The 23,465-nt window shown below is 38.3% G+C and overlaps 1 protein-coding gene across 1 annotated transcript in view; it reads left to right on the top strand.

The window, feature by feature from the left end:
• PCDH9 (protocadherin 9) overlaps nt 1–19,967 on the top strand; it is a 656,718-nt gene extending 636,751 nt beyond the window's left edge. The window contains exons 3-4 of the mRNA XM_082246747.1: nt 17,026–17,106; nt 19,786–19,967. Of these exons, the coding sequence (XP_082102873.1) occupies nt 17,026–17,106; nt 19,786–19,956 (252 nt within the window). The 3' untranslated portion in view covers nt 19,957–19,967. The remainder of the gene's footprint in view (nt 1–17,025; nt 17,107–19,785) is intronic.
• Nucleotides 19,968–23,465: the final 3,498 nt, after the last annotated feature.

Genomic DNA, 23,465 nt, shown 5'->3' on the forward strand with positions numbered 1-23,465 from the left:
GCTTCAAGAGAACTCCATAAATGCCCAGGGAAGCGTTGCTTTTCTAGTAAAAAGTGCATAAAGGAGAAGTGATGTATTGGAAATGATCTAATTTGATTTAGGATATATTACAATAATTATATAAAATGAAAAACAGCAGACACGTAATCATACTCACTATTGCTGTCCTGGTCCCTGGAAGAAAGGTTTACCTAGTCCATTGATAATACCCCCTTGTTGCCAGATCTGTATTATTATTTTTTTTTGTATGTGTAGCACCCTCCTAGGTAGGTGCTAGTAAGAGAGTACAGTTTTTGGCTCTGTCTACTTACTAGAGGGGCTGCAGTCAAATCTATATTTCTCTTCGCTTACCAGAGAGCAGGAGCTGTTAGTGAGGTCTGCTCATTGTGATCAGTATGCAATTCATTTTGTCTAGAGAGTGTTTCACACTGGTCCAATAGGGAGGCATGTTGGACAGTGGGAGGAAACCTGACGAATGGATGCATAGGCTTTGATACAGTCCTGGTGATTGGCAGAGGCAGGTTGCCTCAGTGCATTCTGGAATACTGTAAAAAAGCCAGGAGCACATGTTCTGCAGGGTCTTTGGCTGGAGAGCGGAATCCTGGAGGAAAGGGGACGGCTGCCTCCTCCTCTGTAACAGTGGCACGTGGTCGCAGGAGGTCATCTTCAGGGCCAGAGGAACAGAGCTGAACCAAGAGGTCCAGGAGAGCTAACTGGTGGGGAGACAGTGGAGACCCTCAAAAAACAGTATCGTGAGTACAGGGGCTCGTGTCAAGGTGCCTGACCTGAGGGGGGTCACCCCAGGATTAGGATAGGCAGTGGACAGGTGTTGGCATTGAAGAGAGAGGATACTGAGGAGAGTGGCCTGAAGATAACACATAGTTAATCATGTCATCTTAAGAAAGAGACTCAAAACTAGATACACCTCATTGGCTGGGTGAATCGACAGCCTGGCTGCACCTAAAAATAGAGGTCCTCTATCATTGTGTATAGTTAATTCGAAGTATCCCACTTTTACCTTCCCCCTCCCTAATTTATAATAAAACACAAAAACAACCACATACCCCTGGATTGATTATTGGAGCGAGCCAAGGAGGAAAAGAGATAGACTGTGCATTACAAAGGTTGCTAATAGTAACACAGGGGGGACCTGTAAGTGTGGAATCTAGCAGTCCTTTAGGGGAGTAGTTCTACATATGCATCACAATAGCTCAGGATACTTGGCGTGTTAATAGCTTTTAAAAAATAGCATGTACTATATTTTCACATTAAAATCACAATATATTGCTTTAAGAATGCACAAAGCAGCCAGCAATCTTCCTCTTCTTCACAACAACAGTATAGCAGCATCTCTCCTAGTGTATCTGACAGTTATAAGGACTGTCTCCACCTTACATGTTAAACCCTATGCGGGGCTTCATCATGTATATTTGTGTTGAAACATGTAAATATTAACAGTTTTAGGTTTAGGGAGTCTCACTTCTAGTGCTATACAGCTATCTTTGAGGGTTCATTTACTAAAGGCAAATAGGCGTTGCACTTTGCAAAGTCACAGCAGTTGCTCCAGAACTTAGTGAATGAGCAGAAGCTCTACTGACTTCTATCATCCAATCATGTACACGCAAAAATGCAGTTTTTTTTTTAAAACATTTTAAAACATTTTCCATGTGATCGCTGTGACCATTTACAGTGCTCACATTTCTAGCAGTAAACAATGGCTTTCATTCCCATTTACTTTTTATACCATGTGATAGCTGTGCTCAATCACATTAGTCACAATACTAAACAATAGCATCAAAAATGGATGCCAAACACAGGTATAAATGATTGCCTATACAGTGATCATCACTGTAATAAGCAATCATAGTGTAATGATGTATACTAGGCGGCTGAACACAAAAGGATTAATCCACAAACAATTCTACACACCAAAACGTGGCCCATGGTTCCTGCCTGTAATGGGCAATTGCTGGAGCTTACAGGGGTGCCCTATCAGATCCCACCCAAACATTGTTCCAGCTGGGTCTGTGATTTTGTTCTGCAAGCAAGATGGTGCAGGAGGCAGAAGAGGAGAGTATTTACAGACTGTATATAGTTGAGTGTCCCTGTTTTGCAAGTCAAGTGGGCATCCCATATTACCCCCTATCCCCGTCCAAGTTTATTCTCCTTAATATAGCACAAAAAAACAAAGCACTGGACTGTTTCCTGATTGCAGTGAGCTTGTGAAGATGCAGTGTGCCTTGCTGTGTACTTTTGGCTTCTTAGGGGGTGCACTACACTACAGTGTGTGCATTGAATGCTGAGCTCTACATTAGAGATGGGCCGAACAACCCCCTGTACAGTTTGCACCAAAACTCCCAAACAGAGAAAAACTTCTGACCCGAAATGCAAACCCTATTAGAGTCTCTGGGACCTGAATTTGAAAAATCCTAAGTCCCCATTTTGATGGCTTATATGCAAGTTATTGGCCATAAAAAGGTTGTGAGGTCCTGGGTACTGCATTGGGGGAAATGTATCAATGCAAATGTATTTATTTAAAAAAAAAATACATTTTTTTTTTTTACAGGAGCAGTGATTTTAATGATGCTTAAAGTGCAACAATAAAATAAAAAATGTATTTAAAATAGTGCCTGGGGGGTCCCCTTAGTGTGCCTGTCAAGTGGCGTATCTGTACTGTGGATAGAACCTAGAAAGAAAAAATAATGAAATGGCATTTAAATTGCCGGCAATTCAATATCACTGCTGACAATAGTAAAAATTTTAAAAAATAGTAAAAATGTAAAAAAAAAATGGCACAAAGGTGTTCTCCAATCAGTACCAGGCCATTTGGGTCTGGTGTGAATTTTAAGGGGAACCCCATGCCAAAATGTAAAATGGCATGGGGTCCCCCCAAAATCAAAACCAGACACTTATCCAAGCATACAGCCCGGCAAGTCAGGAAAGGAGGGACAAGCGAGTGCCCCCCTCCTGAACAATACCAGGCCACATGCCTTCAATATGTGGGGGTGCTTTGGGACGGGGGGTCCTCTGGCCGGTGGCTGTGGGGGTCTGCAGGCAGAGGGGCTTTTTGGAATCTTGAAGTCTCCTTTAAGGGGGCCCGGATCCTGCCCCCCATGTGAATGAGTAGGGGGTACATAGTTCCCCTACCTATTCACCAAAAAAGTGTAAAAAATAAATAAAAACAGGAGGCAGTTTTTGACAATTCCTTTATTGAAATAAAAAAAAACAGTGTAAATCCATCATTAATCATGAGGCCTGCTGCACCGCTGGACCGGAAATAGAAAAAAAAAAACCCGCCATCAACCAAGGCAAACCTGCCGAATGCCTGGCTTCCCATTCTACAGTTATTATATAAGTAAAGGCAGGGCCATCTAGCAATGTCATCTGGTGGCTCATCGGCATCGTGATTGATGATGGATTTACATCGGGGGACACAGTTTTTTTATTTTAATAAGGGAGTTTTTTGGTCAATGGGTAGGGGTACCCCATACTCATTCACATAGGGGGTGGGATCTATTAAAGGGGGCTTCTAGAGTTTTATAAGCCCCGTGCCTGCAGACCCCCACAACCTCCAGCCATGGTTGTGGGGATGAGGCCCTTTTTCCCATCAACATAAGGACAAAGTGCTCAAAAAAGCACCCACTCCCCCATGTTGAGGGTATGTGGCCTGGTATGGTTCAGGAGGGGGGTGTTCGCTCTTCCCCACCTTTCCTGGCTTGCCAGGCTGCATGCTTGGATAAGAGTCTGGTATGGCTTTTGGGGGGGACCCCACACCGTTTTTTTCTTCAATTTTGGCATGAGGTTTCCCTTAAAATCCATACCAGACCCAAAGGACCCCCACGCCATTTTTCTTTCACTATTTTTTTGTCGGCAGTGTTTTTCTAAATTCAGCTGTCAGCAGAGAAGTCCATTGACAGCTGATGACTCATTGGTTGTTAAGGATGCAGTGGTTGGCTTCCAGGCTCCGATCCCTAATAAGCAGATAAAAGCCTTACCCAATCAGGGCTTAGATTGCACTGTGCAGCATGCAGTGCATTGCAGAGCGAACACCCGCCGAACGCCCAAAAAATCTGGGTGTTCACGAATGGCCGAACAGGCAATGTTCAGGTCGACATTTTTCTTGACTAAAACCATTTACCTAACTCTACTCTGCATGTGTTGACTGCACCTGTAGACTGAGTATTTAGTTATCACTATTTCTAATGGAGAGTAGGAGGGTATCTCTCCTTTGACTGATTCAGCTGTCTGACTTATTCACCTCCTGGGTTTGGTGCTAAACTGCGTCTGACAGTCAGCGTGCCGCTCTCTGTGATTCAGACCTGAAATGAGATCTGGAGCACAGCAGACCCCACCCTAAGCCAGGGATAGCAAACCTTGGCACCCCAGATGTTTTTGAACTACATTTCCCATGATGCGCTACACTCTAAAGTGTAGTTGAGCATCATAGAAATGTAGTTCCAAAACATCTGTGGTGCCAACGTTTGCCATCACTGCTCTAAGCTCTTTCTAGCTGCTTGCTGGATACCACCATACTAAAGTACTAATAACATTGTACAACTATAGCCCCATCAGGCAATAGCATTTATTATATTTTACACAGATAAGAATTATTTTGCCAATATAAAAAAAATGCTCAATTTTGACCAGTACCATGTAATTTCTTTCTTTTAACCTAGAAAAACACAGGTTCTAATCCCTTTCACTTTTCATTTGTAAATGTACTTGTTTGTGCCTGCAATGGATTTGTAAAGAGCACATCAGTTATTTAGAACAATGATTTTAAACGGAAGCCATTCTCTTACATCTCGTTTCAAATATTGGAAAGAAAAACAATTAACAGTAACATTCTCACATCCAGCATCTGCAATCAATACAAAAGTGCAAAATTGTAAAGTTCAATGAAGTCTGATAGAAAGTTACCAGCTATTCTTCTCAACTCTTGATTGGAAAAATCTATTTGTAAATGACTTTTGAAAGAGTTTATGTGCATAGATCAGAAATTAATGTTATGTGTTAGACGAGGTAAAGAAGAGCAATAGCTAGATGAATGTATGGTTCTGACTCAATTGTTTTAATATATTCTGATAGATTGTATCAAAACTAACAAATGACAGCAAAGTTGTCTGTGAGGAAAATAGTTACCACAACTTAGTAATTGAAACCACTTTTTGCTATTTCCGAATTATTAGGCTTAAAAAAACCTATTGTAATTAATTGGTCAATAATATATATATATATATATATATATATATATATATATATATATATATATATATATACAGGACTCTACCTATGACGGCAGCAATCTTATACTCTGAATGTTGGAAAATGTTTTAATAAAAATCTATTTAAAAATAAATACATAAAAAATATATACAGTATATTGTATTGTATACATCGATTGAATATTGCATTCATTGGTTGATAATATTTGGTCATTGTCGGCGCAGATAATATTTGGGTGATGATTTGTAACGTACTGGGTCTGTTGAACATGTGACAGATACAAATGTATTAATGTATGTGTAACAGGTGGAAAAAAGACAAAGCCCAATTGTTATCAGTACCCTATCATGCAGCCCCCCATTTAAAAACTCTACATTGAAGCAATAAAAGAAGTTGAAATAAAAATGTAATACTCGGTTTCCTATGCACTTGCCTAAATGACATTAACGGGCCTCATTAAGAGATCCTGGGATACTTGATGATTCTAAAACCCATGAGAATGTACTCTTGCACAGTGTTGGTGATGTCACCAGTGCCTACAGGAAAAGGGTATTATGGCTATGTAATACTGTTCAAGCAACAGCCTCTAGTAGGCCCTACAGGAAAGAAGGAGGAGTGAGGACAGGTAAGTGTAAAGGTTGTGAGGAGAGGGAGATCCCCACTCAGGACTAAAATGAAAATTTTACCTCCCCTTTCTCTTACCCACATCTAACCCCTCCTAATAGGGTTTTTCCTCTTACTTTGTGAAGCCAGATATACTCACCTAAGTCTTCCCTCTAAGCCTTTTTTCTTCTGCTATTTCTTGGTGTGGGGGACCACAAATTCAGTGGTGTGATGGAGCACCAGATTGCGGTCCCCTTATCATCCCCTGTGAGTGTGTCAGTTCTCATTTTGATCCTGGGAGGACCCCACCATTGGACATTAATTAGGAAGTGCCAACATCATGCAGCCACTAACGTGGACACCCAAAGAAGGACCCAAGCAGGAAATAAACAGAGGAGGCGTCATGTGAGGTTAAAGTGATTGTAAACAATCACCTTGTAAAACAACCCATTCAGTTTAAATAGAAATGAAGGGCAAAACATTTTTGCACAGATATTAAAGAAAATATATATATAAATACCTTTTTTCCCTTTTTTTTTATAAATGATCATATATTCTCTGTTCTCCGCTGAATAAGAGCTGGGGAGGAGAAGCTGCAGCACTCTGAACTTCCCAGTGAATGGCTGTGCAGTGGGGGGCGTGTCAGGACATGTCTTATCAAGAGAGAACACTGAGTCCCCAGCATAGCTAGAGAACTGCTTAGTATGGTCAGTTTTTATTAGGAAAGGAGAGGGACTGGCATGAACATCAGTGGTTTCACATAAATTAGGCAATACAAAGAGAACAGGATACTTCCTCATACAAGTACATGGTACAGCAGGCACATATCAGGAATATGAAATGTTGGGGTAACAAAAGCTCTAAGGTAAGTAAAAATTGGGGCATTTTAATAGGGATTTTTTGACCCAATAATCAGATAAAGGTGGGTAGGTGAAATGTATTCCTGAGAAAGGCTTTAAAGGATATAAAAAATACAGAGAGGATGTACACATTCATAAAACAGTATTGAGTGGTGCTCATGACTCCAGTGTTGCAAGATAAGCATGTTTACCCCCTAATCATTTCATTGAACAAAAAGCTCTCAAATATACTTATCATCTGTTAGCATTCTTGTCAGGAGAGGGTGGAGATACAATTAATTTAATGCAGAAGGCAATAAAAGTATATTTCCTAAAATCATGGTTTTGTATTATCTCTGAAATATGAAATGCTGCTTCTAGCACAATCCCTTATACTTTAGACAAAATGTCTAGACTTGGTGAGTAATGCATTGTGTTCTGTGCAGAGGAACATTAATGAGATAATAGCGTTGTTTTTGGAATAATGCCTGTTCTCACACTTCTATAATGCAATTGTCATTATGTATTGATGCTCCTCAGCAGTCGTTTGATAATGGATATTGTTTCACTTATTTCAACATCTAAAAAGCTAGAGGCTTATTTTGACCCATGGGCCAACAAAGTGTTGTGATACTGACAACACAAAATGTATAGATTTTTATTTTTTTTCAGCCTCTGGTACTAATTTCCTTTATCCATTTTATAGCATCCAAGGATAGACTGAAATTCATTTATCAAAGGTCATGGCTCACATAAAGAGCACACCTAAAGCTTTTACATATACTGGATTAATTCAAGAAGACCTTGTGCTAAACACAAACACAATTTTTTTTTTTTTTTTTATATGGCAGCCACCTGCCCTCAATCACAAAGTACTAAAAAAAAAAAGCAGTAAATATTACCGTATTTTCCGGCGTATAAGACGACTGGGTGTATAAGACGACCCCCCTAATTTTCATCTACCGGTAATACTTATACTTAGGTTACCTTGGAGATATTATACTCGGCGTATAAGATGACCCCCCATTTTTGGGGGATTTTTTTGAGGTTCAAAAGTAGTCTTATACGCCAGAAAATACAGTAATTTAAAAAAAAAAGCAAAAAAAAAAAAAAAAAAAACAGGAGAATATCACCTCACTCCCTAGGTTACAGATGGACCCTAACCTTGCAAGAAGATGTTCTAGCACTGGCAGAAGTGCATTCCAGTGGGATTTGGGATCCTCGGCTTTCCCAGGATACCCCATGAAGACCCATTGTTACGCTCACCTAGACGAGCTTGCAGGAATTCATTGAGTAAGGTAAGTATTTTTAATGCTTTTCTTTTTTATCACTTCTGCTAGCATTTTGTAATTAGGGAATCGACTTGACATATAAGCAAACTTTGTGCTCTAGAGGCAAGTAGCGGTCAGGTTTACCATTTGCTGAACAGGAGAATTAAATAGCCTGTTCAGCTGCTTGCCAAAGCCAACTCTGGTTGCTGCAGGAAGTCAAAAAATGAGTGATGGTATTTCTACTGTCACTAAATGTGACAACTTCCTGCTCAGGAAAATGCATACATTTGGTTCCTGGGGAACATGGCAACTTCTTATGGCCAGGAACCTTGAATGATGTGTGGACCACCTGCCTCTGTCCTAATAACCAATGACATCTGTTGGTGTTAGGACACCGATGGTCACCCATTCATTGACTGGTATGAAGTAACATAACAACCAATGACACCTGTGTAATAAAATAGAAATTAAAACAATGGTGTAGGGTTCTTTCCAAAATTAAAAATCAAAAAACGTGCTGCGCCAGAAGGGCACAAAAATAATTAGTGATTACATGAATCAACAAGTGTTATCAACAAAATATGGTGTCCATCATATGTGCTCTGATGAAACATAAATGTTCATATAAAGTGCTCCAAAGTAATGATTAGTATATCCAGGTGATGACAGGACAGCCTCAATCCCTTGTGAATCAAGCAGGAACCAACACTGAATGCCATAATAGCAGGCACGGCTGAGTGCCCAACAAATGTGAGTTACCCCTTTATGCTCAATAAAAGCTAATTATTTACATTCAGAGAGCACTAGATCTTTGCTTTATCTTTATTCTATGTCCTGGCGACCCCCGGAGGTGAAGGCTGGAGAGGTTACCTGTGATAGTCTGTTTATCCCCTGATATGCTCATGCTGGCCCGTTTGGGTCTGGTATCAAGGTGAGAGGCCAATCTTACTGGTGGAGGGAGTTCACACACTGGTGGTTCCTGCTTGATTCACAAGGGATTGAGGCTGTCCTGTCATCACCTGGATATACTAATCATTACTTTGGAGCACTTTATATGAACATTTATGTTTCATCAGAGCACATATGATGGACACCATATTTTGTTGATAACACTTGTTGATTCATGTAATCACTAATTATTTTTGTGCCCTTCTGGCGCAGCACGTTTTTTGATTTTTATGTTTTTGTTGTGAGGTGTGGACACAATTTGTGTATGCAGCCGGATTTATATATTGATTTATTCTAGCACATTTTATACACATTTGAATTTCACTTAGTCTTGCGCTGATAGTTTTTTCACTACTTTCCAAAATTAAAGCCAGGCCTTTATCCTTGATAGAGCACTCTAAAATATTTTTTAAAAAAAGGGACCCCAAGCAAAAAAAAAAAAAAAAGCGTTGGGTCCTTCCATAAATCTCTTTTGGATTTCAAGGGTGTACCCCATGCAAAAAATATATATATATATATATATATATATATATATATATATATATATATATATCAAACCCTTACCTGAGCATGTAGCTTGGCTGCATGGCTACACCAGGCCATTGGGGTACATTTCCTTAACACTTTATTGATGACATTACCTGGTAGACCTGGCCCCTTGGTTTACATTCATCAGTTGGGACAGGAAATGTCATTATGGCTAGTGTCCATTTGGAGAGCATTGTGTTGGCAATTAGTGTGCTTTGTTTCAGCAGGTCCACAAGCATTGTTTATTGTAATTGCCGTGGATCCACACCACTTGGCGACATGATGAACCAAGTATTTACACCGTGGGACTTTTTTTATTACAATGCTTTATCAAATATATTTTGCGTCTATTTATTATTTTCTGGGGGGTGCAAGGGGTAGCAAAGGGGAACACAGGGTATAGGGAGATGGATATGTGGACAGTACATTTTTTTAAAAAGAGGCTGTAAGATTCCAAAGCATTCCCCCTTGCAGATCTTCACATCAACTGAGCCTGAGATGAGGGGGAGAGGCAATTGTCCCTATCAACTCAGATAAGGATCTGACCTAGATTTTGGGGGACACTCATTTTTTTGGTGTTTGTTTTGGGTTACTCCTACATTGCAAAACAGACCTGAAGGGTCTGTTGCAGACTTTGGGGGGCCTCATGATATTTTTTTATGTTTTGCTTGGGGCCCCCCTTAAAATGTAAGTCAGACCCTCATCAAGGTCTGATATGGATTTCAAGGAGAGTCACTGCCTCTTTTGGTTTAATTTATTATAAAGGTTGTTCACTTTGAAAGGGAGGTTGCATCTTGTAGGGGAATTTGCCCCAGAGCTTAGTGAATGAAGTGAAGCTTTGCTGGCTATCATCGGCAAATCAAGTGTAAGTTAAAATTATTTTATTTACTGTAAGCATATTTGCATTTTTACTTTCTGTACATGTGCATTGGAGCATCAATGAAAATAATGGGCAGCACACCAAAATGCTGTTTTTGTACATTCTGGTAATGCACAGTAAACTATGCATTTTTCCATGTGTTGCAAACTTGAATATCTGTATGTAATTTTATAATGACCACTTCAAATGATATAAACATAGGAATGTAGAATAAAATGTGTGTCTGTTTTTGGGGCTCATGTACACAGGCTTTTATTTTGGTCCAAACGGCTGTTCTTCCCCTTAGCAGTCAATAAAATTGTAAAAACATTTAGGCCCCTTTCACACATGCGAATCGTTCATTTCATCAGTTCAGTCACATTTTTTTAAAGAAAAAACAGACAAAGTTTACATCAGTTTGTCATCCGTTTCTTATCTGTTTTTTACCTTACCACTTAAGTCCCTGAGCCATTTTTTATGCAAAAATGGACCATTTGTCCGTTTACATCTGTTTTTTTTTCCGATTAATTTTTTTTAACCAAAGAAAAATAGGGCTTTGATCCGTTCCAAAAATAGATGTTGACAGAAGTGGATGTAAACAGATGTAAATGGATGATCATCCGTTTTTCCATAGAGATACATTGATGTCTGTTTTTTTATCCGTCAAACAGACAAATGGTCCGCGTGCGTGAAAGGGGCCTTAAGAGGAACTTGAAGCAGCTCAATGCAACTCAGAATAAGCTTGAATCAACTCATTTAACAACAGAAATTGATAGCAAATCAGAAGCACCTAGAAACATAATGCTTTTTTATAAATATTTTTTTTTGTATTCTGATGTTTGTGTATGACCCATTAGATCTGCTAATGGGGCAAGCATGTCTCATGTTTTAAAAAATATTTAATAATATATAAAATAGTTGGGAGGGAAAAAGTGCATGCCTGTCCATTATGAACACATCTGTCTGAATGCAGTGACTACTTCTAGTATCCCCATGATTATTAGTGATAAATAATGTGTATATGCTGGTGAGCTGCTATTACTGGCTGATGGTAATATAATAGTGAAACAGGACTAGTGCGCTATCTAAAATAAATAAAATTACATAATAAAAATGATGACAATGGTGAAACAAATTTAAAGGATGAATACAACATGTCCATACAAAAGTGTATCCAAAAATCCACAAAAATGCATGAGATATAGCATTTAAAAAGTTGTGCAAAAGAAAAGTACACCAGTGGGAAAATAACAGTGGTGAAAAATTATAAAAATGAAAGACAGTCACTTGTGAAACAATTCCAAAACCATGACATAACCACTAAACATAAAATTAAATGGATAGTGTCCAGCAAACGATTTCTTGAATATAATATGAAAATTCCGCCACAGATAATGCTAAGTGCTGCATGCGACCCAAACGTGATCAAACGAGAATAGGTGACTGCTTTCCAGAGGTACACAATCTCAAAGCCTGGAAGCTCTAGGATATCGCTTGTCCCAACAGATAGTGGAATCCCTATAGAACCAACAATCTACGGATGGAGGTGCTCAAACCACAGAGGACTGGAGGGATCATGCACACCCCGGACTTTCCAGAGATCTCATCTCAATAAATAGAGAGGCTAATAGTGCATTACCACTTTAAAAAAAATATTTATTTTAAAAAGATGCACTTACATAGATCATGACAAAACATGAGGAAAAATGATTAGTTTAAAAACATATATTAACCACTTAAGCCCCGGAAGATCATACCCCCTTCCTGACCAGGGCCTATTTTGCGATTCGGCACTGCGTGATTTTAATGGACAATTACGCGGTCGTGCGACGCTGTACCTAAACAAATTTGATGTCCTTTTTTTCCCACAAACAGAGCTTTCTTTTGGTGGTATTTGATCACCTGTGGGATTTTTTGATCATGTGCTATAAACAAAAAGAGAGTGTCAATTTTGCAAAAATAACAATATTTTTCACATTTTTTTATATGAAATTCCCCAAAAAATTAAAAAATCTATTTTTTTTAACATTTTAGGCCAATTTGTTTTATGCTACATATTTTTGGTAAAAAAACATATTTTGATTGGTTTGCGCAAAAGTTATTGCGTTTACTAACTAAGGGAAAGATTTTTGTCATTTTTGTTGTTTTTTTTAACGCGTAATGGCGGCGATCCGCAACTTTTTTTGCGGGACTGCGACATTGCGGCGGACAGATTGGACCCTTGACTGACATTTTTGACACTTTTGGGGTTACCAGTGACATTACTACAGTAATCAGTGCTATACATATGCACTGTTACTGTAAAATGACACTGACAGTGAAGGGATTAACTTTTTTTGAGAGGGAGGGGTTGTGTGTGTCCCTAGGGGCATGATTCTAACTGTGATTGGCTGTGGCTTGAGGTGAAGGAACAGTGATCAATGGTCCTACATAGTAGAACCGTATGATCACTGTTCTTACACAGGGGAGAATGACAGGCGGCTTGTTTACATCAGCCGTCTGCCTTTCTCCCGCTCTAACAGACAATAGCGAGTGCCTGGCGGACATCGGGTCAGCCAGGCACACGCGCGGGGTGGTCCGTGACCGAGCGGGAGCGCGCCTCCGGCGGCGCGCGCTCGCTCCCCAGAGCCTCACAGGCTAGTGACGTACCCATACGTCACTTTGCCTGTGAGGGGCTGACCGCCACAGTATATGTACTTGCGGCGGTCGGCAAGTGGTTAAGGATAAAAGACTTTGTAGGAACACTCACATTATGGCAATAGCATAGGAGCATGTAAATGTAAAATCCTGTGCTTCACTGTGCAGCTGACAAAATCCCAGCCGCACAGAAATTGGAGGAGTTGAGTGACGTCAGCCTTGCTTGCTGCACCGCAATCTGTGCTGGTCGGCTGGGAATTTGTCAGCTGCACAGTGAAGCACAGGATTTTACATTTACATGCTCCTATGCTATTGCCATAATGTGAGTGTTCCTACAAAGTCTTTTATCCCTAATAAATATTTTTAAATGAATCACACTATGAGATCGCTTTTGTCTACATATATCTAATCAAGGAACCCTCCCTAACCTAATTAGTGGAGGACCCCAGGGAAAATACTTAAGGCGGACTGCCTTCTCTATCTAGCACTGTGAAGTGACGGCTTCCCCGTAAGGACTGAGAGAGTAAATTTGGGGAGATTCTAGGATATTGGTCTCCCCCCGTCATGAAGTTTTCATTCTGCACATATCTAATGTGCTTAAGGCATTGCACTCACAGGTGGATACACGGTGGAGGGGGCTTTTTTGAGCACACTACAGCAAAGAAGAATTATTATTAGACTCATTATATGTCACAAACTATTCACTGACTTTTTTCCAATTATCATTTTTAGTTTGAAATGGATTACCAGTATTCCAGCTTATTTATGAAGATGTACATATTGTGTTTTTCATGATATTTATGCATTCATCACATTTATATGTTTTTCTTTATTTTTTATTTGCCATCATCCTTTCACTAGTTTTGTTTTGATCTCATATCTTACCCACCTTTCAATACATTCCTCATTATATTTAGAATAGCGCACCACCTTCATCACATTAGTATACATGATAATTAGTACCATTTCGATTTGGCAATAGGCATGCATAGGAATATCTCAAATTTTTCCTACTGTATTGTAATGTCCCATATTGTCAGAGGAAGATTTTTTTTTTTTTTTTTACTGACACAGTGGTCAATCTGAAAAGCAAAGTTGAAATTATGAATTGAGTTGGGATAATAAAATATGTTTGCCAAAGTGCTCCTGTTTGTCATTACTTTGTTTTGTAGCACAGTTGATAACTCTTTCAAATGACTCATGGACTGATGTTGATAGGTCTGATTTTTGACCTGTAAACTAGTAAAATTGTACAAACATTTATCTATTTATCTTATAATTTTAAAAAACAGTTTCTGAATATGCAGGTAATTAGGGTCATATCAGACATACATATGGTAAAGAAAATAAGGCCAAGTCTTCACCATTTTCCATTTGACTATACTTGCTTACTACAGGATAACTAGCTTGTACAGACTGAAAATAAACAACATTGTTCTACACAGGTAGGGCCAGATCTACTTAATAGTATCTTATCACACCTTTGGGTACTATAAAGCACCAATGGTTCATCTGCTTTCTAGGGCAAAGCGGTAACATGGCAAATGGTTACTTAGTAAATGTTTTGCTTGTAGCATTCTACCGTCTTTTCTTTAAGAAATTAACTATCCAAGTGCAGATATTCAATACTATTAGTTGCATTGTAAACCTTATGCATTGCTGTACATTGTTGCTCACATTGATAATTACTTTTGATAAATTAGACAGAATATTATCCTACTCTTTACTATCAATGAGAGTACTATTATCGACAAGGTAAATGAAATATAAAATAGGTTTAATGGTCTAAAATTATTCTTTCTTGTGTACTGTTTTTGTAACAAGTAATATACTTAGGTTCATGTTTGATGATTCTTACAGGGTAACCCCTTCTATGAAAGATTTAATCTATAGTATAACTGAATCTAATAATAATGTGGTTAAGTTAATGTAAGGAGAGTATTGGGTGAGGGAAATTAACCACTTGCCGACCGCCGCAAGTACATATACTGCGGCGGTCAGCCCCTCACAGGCAGTGACGTGTCGGTACGTCACTAGCCACTGACGCTCTGGGGAGCGAGCGCACGCCACCAGATGCGCGCTACCGCTCAGTCACGGACCCCCCACGGATGTTCCCCAGGCACTCGCGATCGTCCGTTACACTGGGAGAAAGGCAGACGGCTAATGTAAACAAGCCGCCTGTCATTCTCCCCTGTGTAAGAATAGTGATCATACGGTTCTGCTATGTAGGACCGTTGATCACTGTTCTTACACCTCAAGCCACAGCCAATCACAGTTAGAATCATGCCCCTAGGGACACACTTAACCCCTCCCTCTCACAAAAAGTTAACCCCTTCACTGCCAGTGTCATTTTACAGTAACAGTGCATATGTATAGCACTGATTACTGTAGTAATGTCACTGGTAACCCCAAAAGTGTCAAAAATGTCAGTCAAGGGTCCGATCTGTCTGCTGTAATGTCGCAGTCCCGCAAAAAAAATTGTAGATCACCGCCATTACGCGTTAAAGATAAAACAACAAAAATGACAAAAATCTTTCCCTTAGTTAGTAAACGCAATAACGTTTGCGCAAAACAATCAAAATACGCTTTTTGCAATTTTTTTTTACCAAACATATGTAGCAGAAAACAAATTGGCCTAAAATGTTAAAAAATTTAGATTTTTCCATTTTTTTGGGGGGAATTTCATATACAAAAGTGTGAAAAATATTGTTATTTTTGCAAAATTGACACTTTTTTTTGTTTATAGCGCATGATCAAAAAATCGCACAGGTGATCAAATACCACCAAAAGAAAGCTCTGTTTGTGGGAAAAAAAGGACATCAAATTTGTTTAGGTACAGCGTCGCACGACCGCGCAATTGTCCGTTAAAGTCACGCAGTGCCGAATCACAAAATAGGCCCTGGTCAGGAAGGGGGTAAAATCTTCCCGGGCTTAAGTGGTTAAATAGTATAACAGTGTACTCCATTATTAGATTTAAAAATAAATAAAGTAAAAAGAACATTTAGCTTCAATATCATTAGATACCAATTGGGAATTTTGAATTATAAATAAGATACCAACAAAGTCTTAAGCATAAATCTTTAACACATTTGTCTCAAGATTTGGTTCTAAAGTTGATATTCCTTATGTGAACTATGAGTTCTGATTTACCAAAGCCCTTAGGTGACCTTAAGGATAAGCATCTACTCTTAAATATGTCTGCACATCTCAGCAGTTTATAATTTGTAGTGTACTAAAAAGTTACAGAGATGTACTGCAATGTCATCCACAATTATCTGCCATAATAGTAATCATTCCAAGTTTATTTATAAAACTGATCCAAGGCTAGAACTGTTTGGCTAAAAAGAAAAAATAGATATTGATGCTTTTTCTGTGTTTCCTGTCAATACATTAGATGCATTAATTGCGTGGAGTAAATAGATGTTTGGATAGCATTTTCTGACTGGGACAAAACTGGAAAGAGAAGAAATGGGAGATTAGCATGGAGTAAAAGGTGTAGCGTTCAATGGTGGGAACAGAACACAACACTGACAGACACAGGGCAAAAGGTGTTGGTGTAGTGGTGAGCAGAGAGTAGGAAATACAGACGATGGTGGTAGGAACAGAACAGGAGGTAGAAAAGGAAACTGGTGCCACAGGGAAAACATGTGATGGGTATAACAATTCATGGCGCAGAGGTGCAAGACATTTTACAACTACTTGACAGCAATGGAAGATGAAGATGATGACATCAAGACAGCAAACAGAGGTCAAAGAAATGTTAGATTCCTATTTGATGAGAATTGCTCTGAGATATCGTCTGGTTCCTACAATTGGGGGGTAATGTTTGGCACCCTGTGTCAGCTGAGCATCCTCACAAATGAGGTACAGGAAGGTCACCTCTTCACATCTACTATGAAGAATTTGACAATGAGCTGATGATGATAATTGGCCTCAGTGTGATTATAGGAATCTCTGGAAAATACTTGGATTCAGATCTAACAGGTAAGTTTTTTTATATGTGTGTTTGTACTAGTGTATGCCCACAATACTGTACCTGATAATAATTATTATCTTATAATGCCTGTTCCATTGACCTGGATTTTACTTTTTTTTTGTTCTCTTATGTCTATAGATATTTAATCAAACCAAGACCCTGCCAGAGATCCAACTGAATCAGAAGAAAAGTATGACACTTTGCAAAGAAAAAATCCAGGTAAAAGCTATAACTATAAACTATATATCCCCCACATTCATTTTTTCTTTCTCCTTAATTTATTTGTTCACATTTACCTTCACATCTCCTCCCCTCCCCTCCCCTCCCCTCTAGGAATTCTTAACTCTATTCTATCCTGTATCATCCATCCTTTAATTCATCCATCCTTTTTTTCATCATCCTTGGATCCATCCATTTTTATCTCTTGTCAAAAACTGACATACAATTTTAGCTTTACTTGTGAAGCAAAAATTAAATTTAAATTAAATTTTTATTAAATTATATATTTTTAAAGCGGTAGTATACTTTTTTTGACTTTTAACTACAGGTAAGCCTATAATAAGGCTTACATGTAGGTACAATTAATATCTCCTAAACCTACACGGTTTAGGAGATATTTGCTTTGCATGCAGCCGCTGACGTGTGTGGCGCATGCGCTCTGAAGGTCCGGTGGACCTTCAGAGTTCCTTGCTGGGAATTGCCGGAAAATGACTCCCGCGTGCATGCGCGGGCGTGACGTCATAGCGGCTTCGGCCAATCACAGCGCCGGAGCCGCCGAACCCGGAAGAGACGCCGAGGGATCATGTCAGCTCCCACAGCGTTGTCCGGGGGTCCGTGTCGGCTTCGTTCTAAGGTAAGAGTTTCATAATGAGTTAGTATGTGATGCATACTAGCTCATTATGCCTTTGTCTTGCAGGTTTTTTTTTCTTTGAGTTTACTACCGCTTTAAATTAATATTTTTCTTTTAACCACTTGCTGACCAGACACAGTATATATACTGCGGCAGGTCGGCTCTATTGCGCAAAACAACGTACCTACACGTCATCTCGTGCAATAGCAAGTGGGGGCGCATTCTAATTGGCCACAGGGGAAGCTAATCAGCTTGTCTGGTGGACCCAATGTCCGCCAGCCACCTGCAATCACTCCCCAGAGAGGTAGAACGGCAGTCTGCAGATGTAAACAAGGCAGACTGCCGTTCTGTAAGGGATGAACACAGTGATCTTGTGCTCCTGCTAAGCACTAACTTTTGCGCAAACAAATCAAGATATGCTTATTTTTACAAAAATATGTAGCAGAATACATATTGACTGAATAGATGAAGAGATTAGATTTTTTTACATTTTTTATTGAATGTGTTTTATAGCAGAAAGTAAAAAATATATATTTTTTTTTCAAAATTGTGTCTTTTTTTTTCTAGCGCAAAAAAATAAAAACCACAGAGGTGATCAAATACCACCAAAAGAAAGATCTATTTGTGGGAAAAGAAGGACATCAATTTTCTTTGGGTACAGCATCACACGACCATGCAATTGTCAGTTAAAGTGATGCAGTGCCGTATCACAAAAAATGGCCTAGCTATTAAGGGGGTAAAACCTTCCGGTCCAGAAGTGGTTAAATAAATGTATGTTAAATTAGAAGTATGCCAAGAACTGAAACATGCATATGCATTCTGTAGAGTAGTTCTTGTACATTAAAAATAATCATAAAGTAAACACATGTTGCCATGTATGAAAAAAAGTCCACATTGGACAAAAAAATCTCTGTTTTTCTGGCACTGTCCCTTGCAAACCCATTGACCAAGAGCTACCCATTTTCTGAAATGATTGATGCCTTTCATTCAAGTCAATTTATGTACTCCCTACAGTGGACTCACAGGAGCACCCTGTAGCAACATTTATAAATTTACTAAAACTGGAGAGTAAAAAAATCTGGTCCAGCTGTCCATGGTAGCCAATCAGCTTTTGGCTTCTGATTGTTTAATTAAACTGCAGAACAAGGAGAGAAAAATCGCACACCCTACAAACCCAGTGTGTAACAGCCCCAGCCTAACTCCGTCCAGGCCATGGCTCCTGACATGTTTCACCCCATCCACGGGGCTTAGTCATGGAGATTTCTGCCCTTGTTCTGTGGATTACATAGAGTCATGGTGGACTCCTAGCCTGACCTGAACCCTCAGTAGAATACACTGAATGGGGGACATAATTGCCAGAGTGGAGACCCTAAAGTCAACTTTTGTTCAAGTAAGCTTTGATAATAAAACCTGAAAGCTGATTGGTTTTTATGCAGAGCTGCACCAGATTTTGCACTCTCCAAATTTAGTAAATCAGCCCCTAATGTTCACCCACCAGGAGAGGAAGAAGAAGGTGAAGACAACTTTTGGTGTCTGGACCAAGGACTTGAAAAAGGTAAGTATAAAGGTATTTTATTAAGTGTTTTGGAGGGGTGATACAATGAGGGGTGTGTGTGTGTGGGGGGGGGGTGGTTTTGGTATTGAGATTTGGTGTGACTTTTAAATAACAGAATAGGCCTGCTATAAAGAACAGATAAAAATGAACATGTTAAAACTGTGATAGTCCTGATTACCCTGTGACAATCACTCACGCTTATGACAAGCCAAGATAGGTATTGTGTTTGCAATGGTGTGACGCTTTCCTATCCTTAATTACAAAGATATATTAGTGGTTTCATAGCAATATTGTTTCTGATTCTTCAGCTAGAGAATGTGATATATATTGCTTATGCTTTGTGTCCTTCCCTGCACATTTTGATAGTTGTCAGCCAAGACTGACACATTAGGATAAACACTCCTTTTGAAACCTCAAGATCTTCCCCTTTTTACTTTGCTTAAGTGTTACTATGTTTCTATGCAATAATTATTAACTGTATATTTTTTCACAGGAAGTCCATGATCTAAAGACATTCATGACGACCCATGTACAAATGAGAACATCCGCCCTTTTCAGCCTGCCAACAAAAGTAGACAAGATGCAACCTTCTCAAGTACAGAACCTTAGGTGGGCGAAAGCTCCACTCTTGCACAAGGATTATGAACACCTTTTTCAGTCTTAAGGTGTTAGTAAACCCACACAAAAATCAGTTTGTGTAAAAAGGCTGTTTGAATCTGTCTTCTTCGATCCTCCGTTTCTTCCACATTCCTCAATTCTTCTCCTGATAGAACAGAGTCTAGAGGACAAACTGCACATGCTCAGTTTGGTGTGTATTGCTAGAGAGTTTTTTTTTTTTTCTGAGAGAGTGCATGTGATCAGCACAGGGCCAATCAGAACTGTCCAGACAGAGGGTCAGGAGTCCTGCAGCCTCATTGTTTCTCATAGTAGAATAAAAACTCCTCCTACAAGTTTTAACCAGGCACCGATAGAAGTCACAAGACTGCTATATACTGTACTGCTGATTAAATTTTTTTTTAGCATTTTGTATTTACTAAAACTATTGCATTTCCATGTTATGTGTACTGTGGGAGACCAGATATATTGAATGAAGGGTGCTGGGCTTAGTAACACTTAAACTTCAACAGTAGGATTCCTAGGGATGTATGTTACAGTAGTATACGAGCAACTCTCTATACTCACAGCAAAACCTCCATACAGAAGGACATTTTAGTGCTGTTATTGTATTGTTAGGCACAGCACTGAAAAGCACTTATCAAAAAAAAAAAAAAAAAACAGGACATTGAGAAATTTCATAAAAATGACCTTACTGCATAGAGTTTCTTTTTGTATCTATACAAACATAAAACCAATTCAAACAAATATAAAGTTACAATTGTTCAACAGTTGATTGTGTTATGCAAAATGAAAACACCCATTCATAGCAGGAAGCTGAGCTGTATAGCCAATTTATGGCCAAGTGTGATAACGTTATTCAAGTCCTATTCTCTATAGATAGAAGAACTCCACTTGTCATGTTGGTCTGCTTTCTCAAGATATTCTCCAAGGAAACATTATGAAGGATGTACAGACTTGCATGTGATTATAGAGCTTGCTCCTGAAGGTTGTAAAAAAACACAGTAGAACAGTCTTAATATGTATTTTATTATATTTATATATGGTTTATATTACTTGCAGAATTTTCCACGACGTGTTTGCACTGCACAAAAATGTCTTGACTTGTAATTCACTTTTGTCTATTTTGGGATTACTGACTGCCATTTATTTACTCTGTTACAATCTGATGTAAAATACAGATCAGTAATTGCATGTTGTAGAAATTGAGCTTTACGGAAAAAAAAAAATGGTACAGCTAAATATAAATGCAAAAGTATTTTTGTTACTCTCTCGCTAAAAGAAAATAACAATAACAACAAACAGGTAACAAGTAAAAATATATTGTTTGAAACATCATTTGTGGTGTATTTTTGTGTTTTTACTTAATAAAAATTTAACACACAAGTAAAAATTCCATTTGAAAAGCATCATTTGTGTTTTTTTTTGTTTTACTTTTTCTATTTTGTTACAACTTAGAGCTGAATTCCAGGCAGATGTAAAAGATGCAAAATTAACGCAGCCAGGGATTCATAAATCTATTAATGAGGGAGTAAATCATGGAGGGATCACCATTTTAGAACTAGAGAAAAAAATATATATATTTTTTAAATATTCCGCTTATAGATGCACAATATGCCATTATGTAAAGGTGCAGTAAGGGAACTATTCAGTCCTTACACATTTAAAGTGGAACTTAACCTCCCTGGCGGTATGATTATGTCAGGAATTACATACCAAAAGCGGTACAATTGTTTTCATGGAAATTTGGCGTTATGTATTATAGGCCTACAATTCTTAGTAATTACTGACTTAAACCTGACCAAAACAAGAGTCTAGCGGACATCCCAGATGTGATAAATTTGAAACACAAACACGTGAATTATAATCGAATCAATAATATTATTTTATTATTTAATATATAATATATATAATAAAATTATATTATTGATTAGATTATAATTCATGCATTATATATTATAGATATATATATGTGTATATATATATATATATATATATATATATATAATATATAACGCATGAATTATAATTGAATCAATAATATAATTTTATATATATATATGTGTGTGTGTGCATATATATATATATATATATATATATATATATATATATATATATATATATATGAGCATATATATATATATATATATATATATGCATATATGTATATGCATATATATATATATATATATATATATATATATATATATATATATATATAATACAAAATGTGTTTTGTGTTTTGTGCAACGTTTTTACGTTTTTTTTTTTTTTTTGAATTTCCCTCCCTAGTTCCGCTCCCATGCAGCATTGCTGCTGCAGGGAACGGAACTAGGAAGTGATCAGACCGACGGAGGGACGGAGGAGCGGCGGGACTCTCGGCTGGCGATCTCAGCAATGAGAGATCATCGCTGGATCGCCAGGATAAGGTAAGAGAACACCGCTGCGCTCTCTGCAATCCACCCCGAGCGTGACTCGGGGTTACCGCTCCTGATATGAAAAACCAACCCCGAGTCACGCTCGGGATTACCGCCTAGGAGGTTAAGTCAGAAAGTGGATTTTTAGTCAGAAAACAACGTCTTGCTAGATCACTTCATGCTGGCCCCTTCTGCAGGTATAGCTTAAAAAATAGGAGCCTATACTGTTTAAAATCAAGTAATATACTCTCTCACCCTGCTCTGCACATGCTCAGTTGCTCTCTTTTTTGTGCAGAAAATCAGAACCACTAGAAGTCAATCTGCTGACAGCCAAAAAAGGTACTGCTGCTCAAAGGCTCTGGGCTCCAGCAAAATGGCAGCCTCCAGCAAGAAGAAACATGCACAATGCTGGTGGCAATTTACATGGCATTCTTGGTAACATACAGTAAATATTACCATGGAATGTTTGCTCCTTGCTAAAAATGTTGTCATGGGTAAAGTTCCATTTTAAAAAGTATCAACAAATGCAGCTCAATAAATTACTTTCAGACAGTTTCTTTTGTGGTGCTTATATTAGTAATAGGACATCCTAAAATAAACCTGTCATGAGATTCCCTTTTTTTACATTGCAAAATCCTAGTTGCCCAAATGTCCTGCTGATACATTTGTTTTATTACTGTGTACTCTTGACGTCACCCTTTGAGTCACCAGGACAAGAAGACATTTCTGTGTACTCTTGGCGTCACCCTTTGAGTCACCAGGACAGGAAGACTTTTGAATAGAGATTCAGATATCCATATATACCTTAAAGAGGCTGTAAATATGTGTTACAATTAAAATACATGCGACTAGAGATCCACTTTATTTACTTGATTTTCTATACATACCCACACATTTCACTTATTTCTGTTTCAAAGCAATTTTTTTTTTTGCTTGAGATTTGTTTTTCACGTTCTCCTTTGTTTTTTAGATTACAGTCAAGTTGAATAGCATCAACTTAAAAAAGTAACCATCATAAAAAGCCCAGCAAGCTACAGTTTTTGTGCTAGAGATAATATACAGTATATATATATATATATATATATATATATATATATATATATGTATATATATATATATATATATATGTATATATATATAT

This window comes from Pelophylax lessonae (assembly GCF_965119305.1).
Source record: "Pelophylax lessonae genome assembly, chromosome: 2".
NCBI lineage: Eukaryota > Metazoa > Chordata > Amphibia > Anura > Ranidae > Pelophylax > Pelophylax lessonae.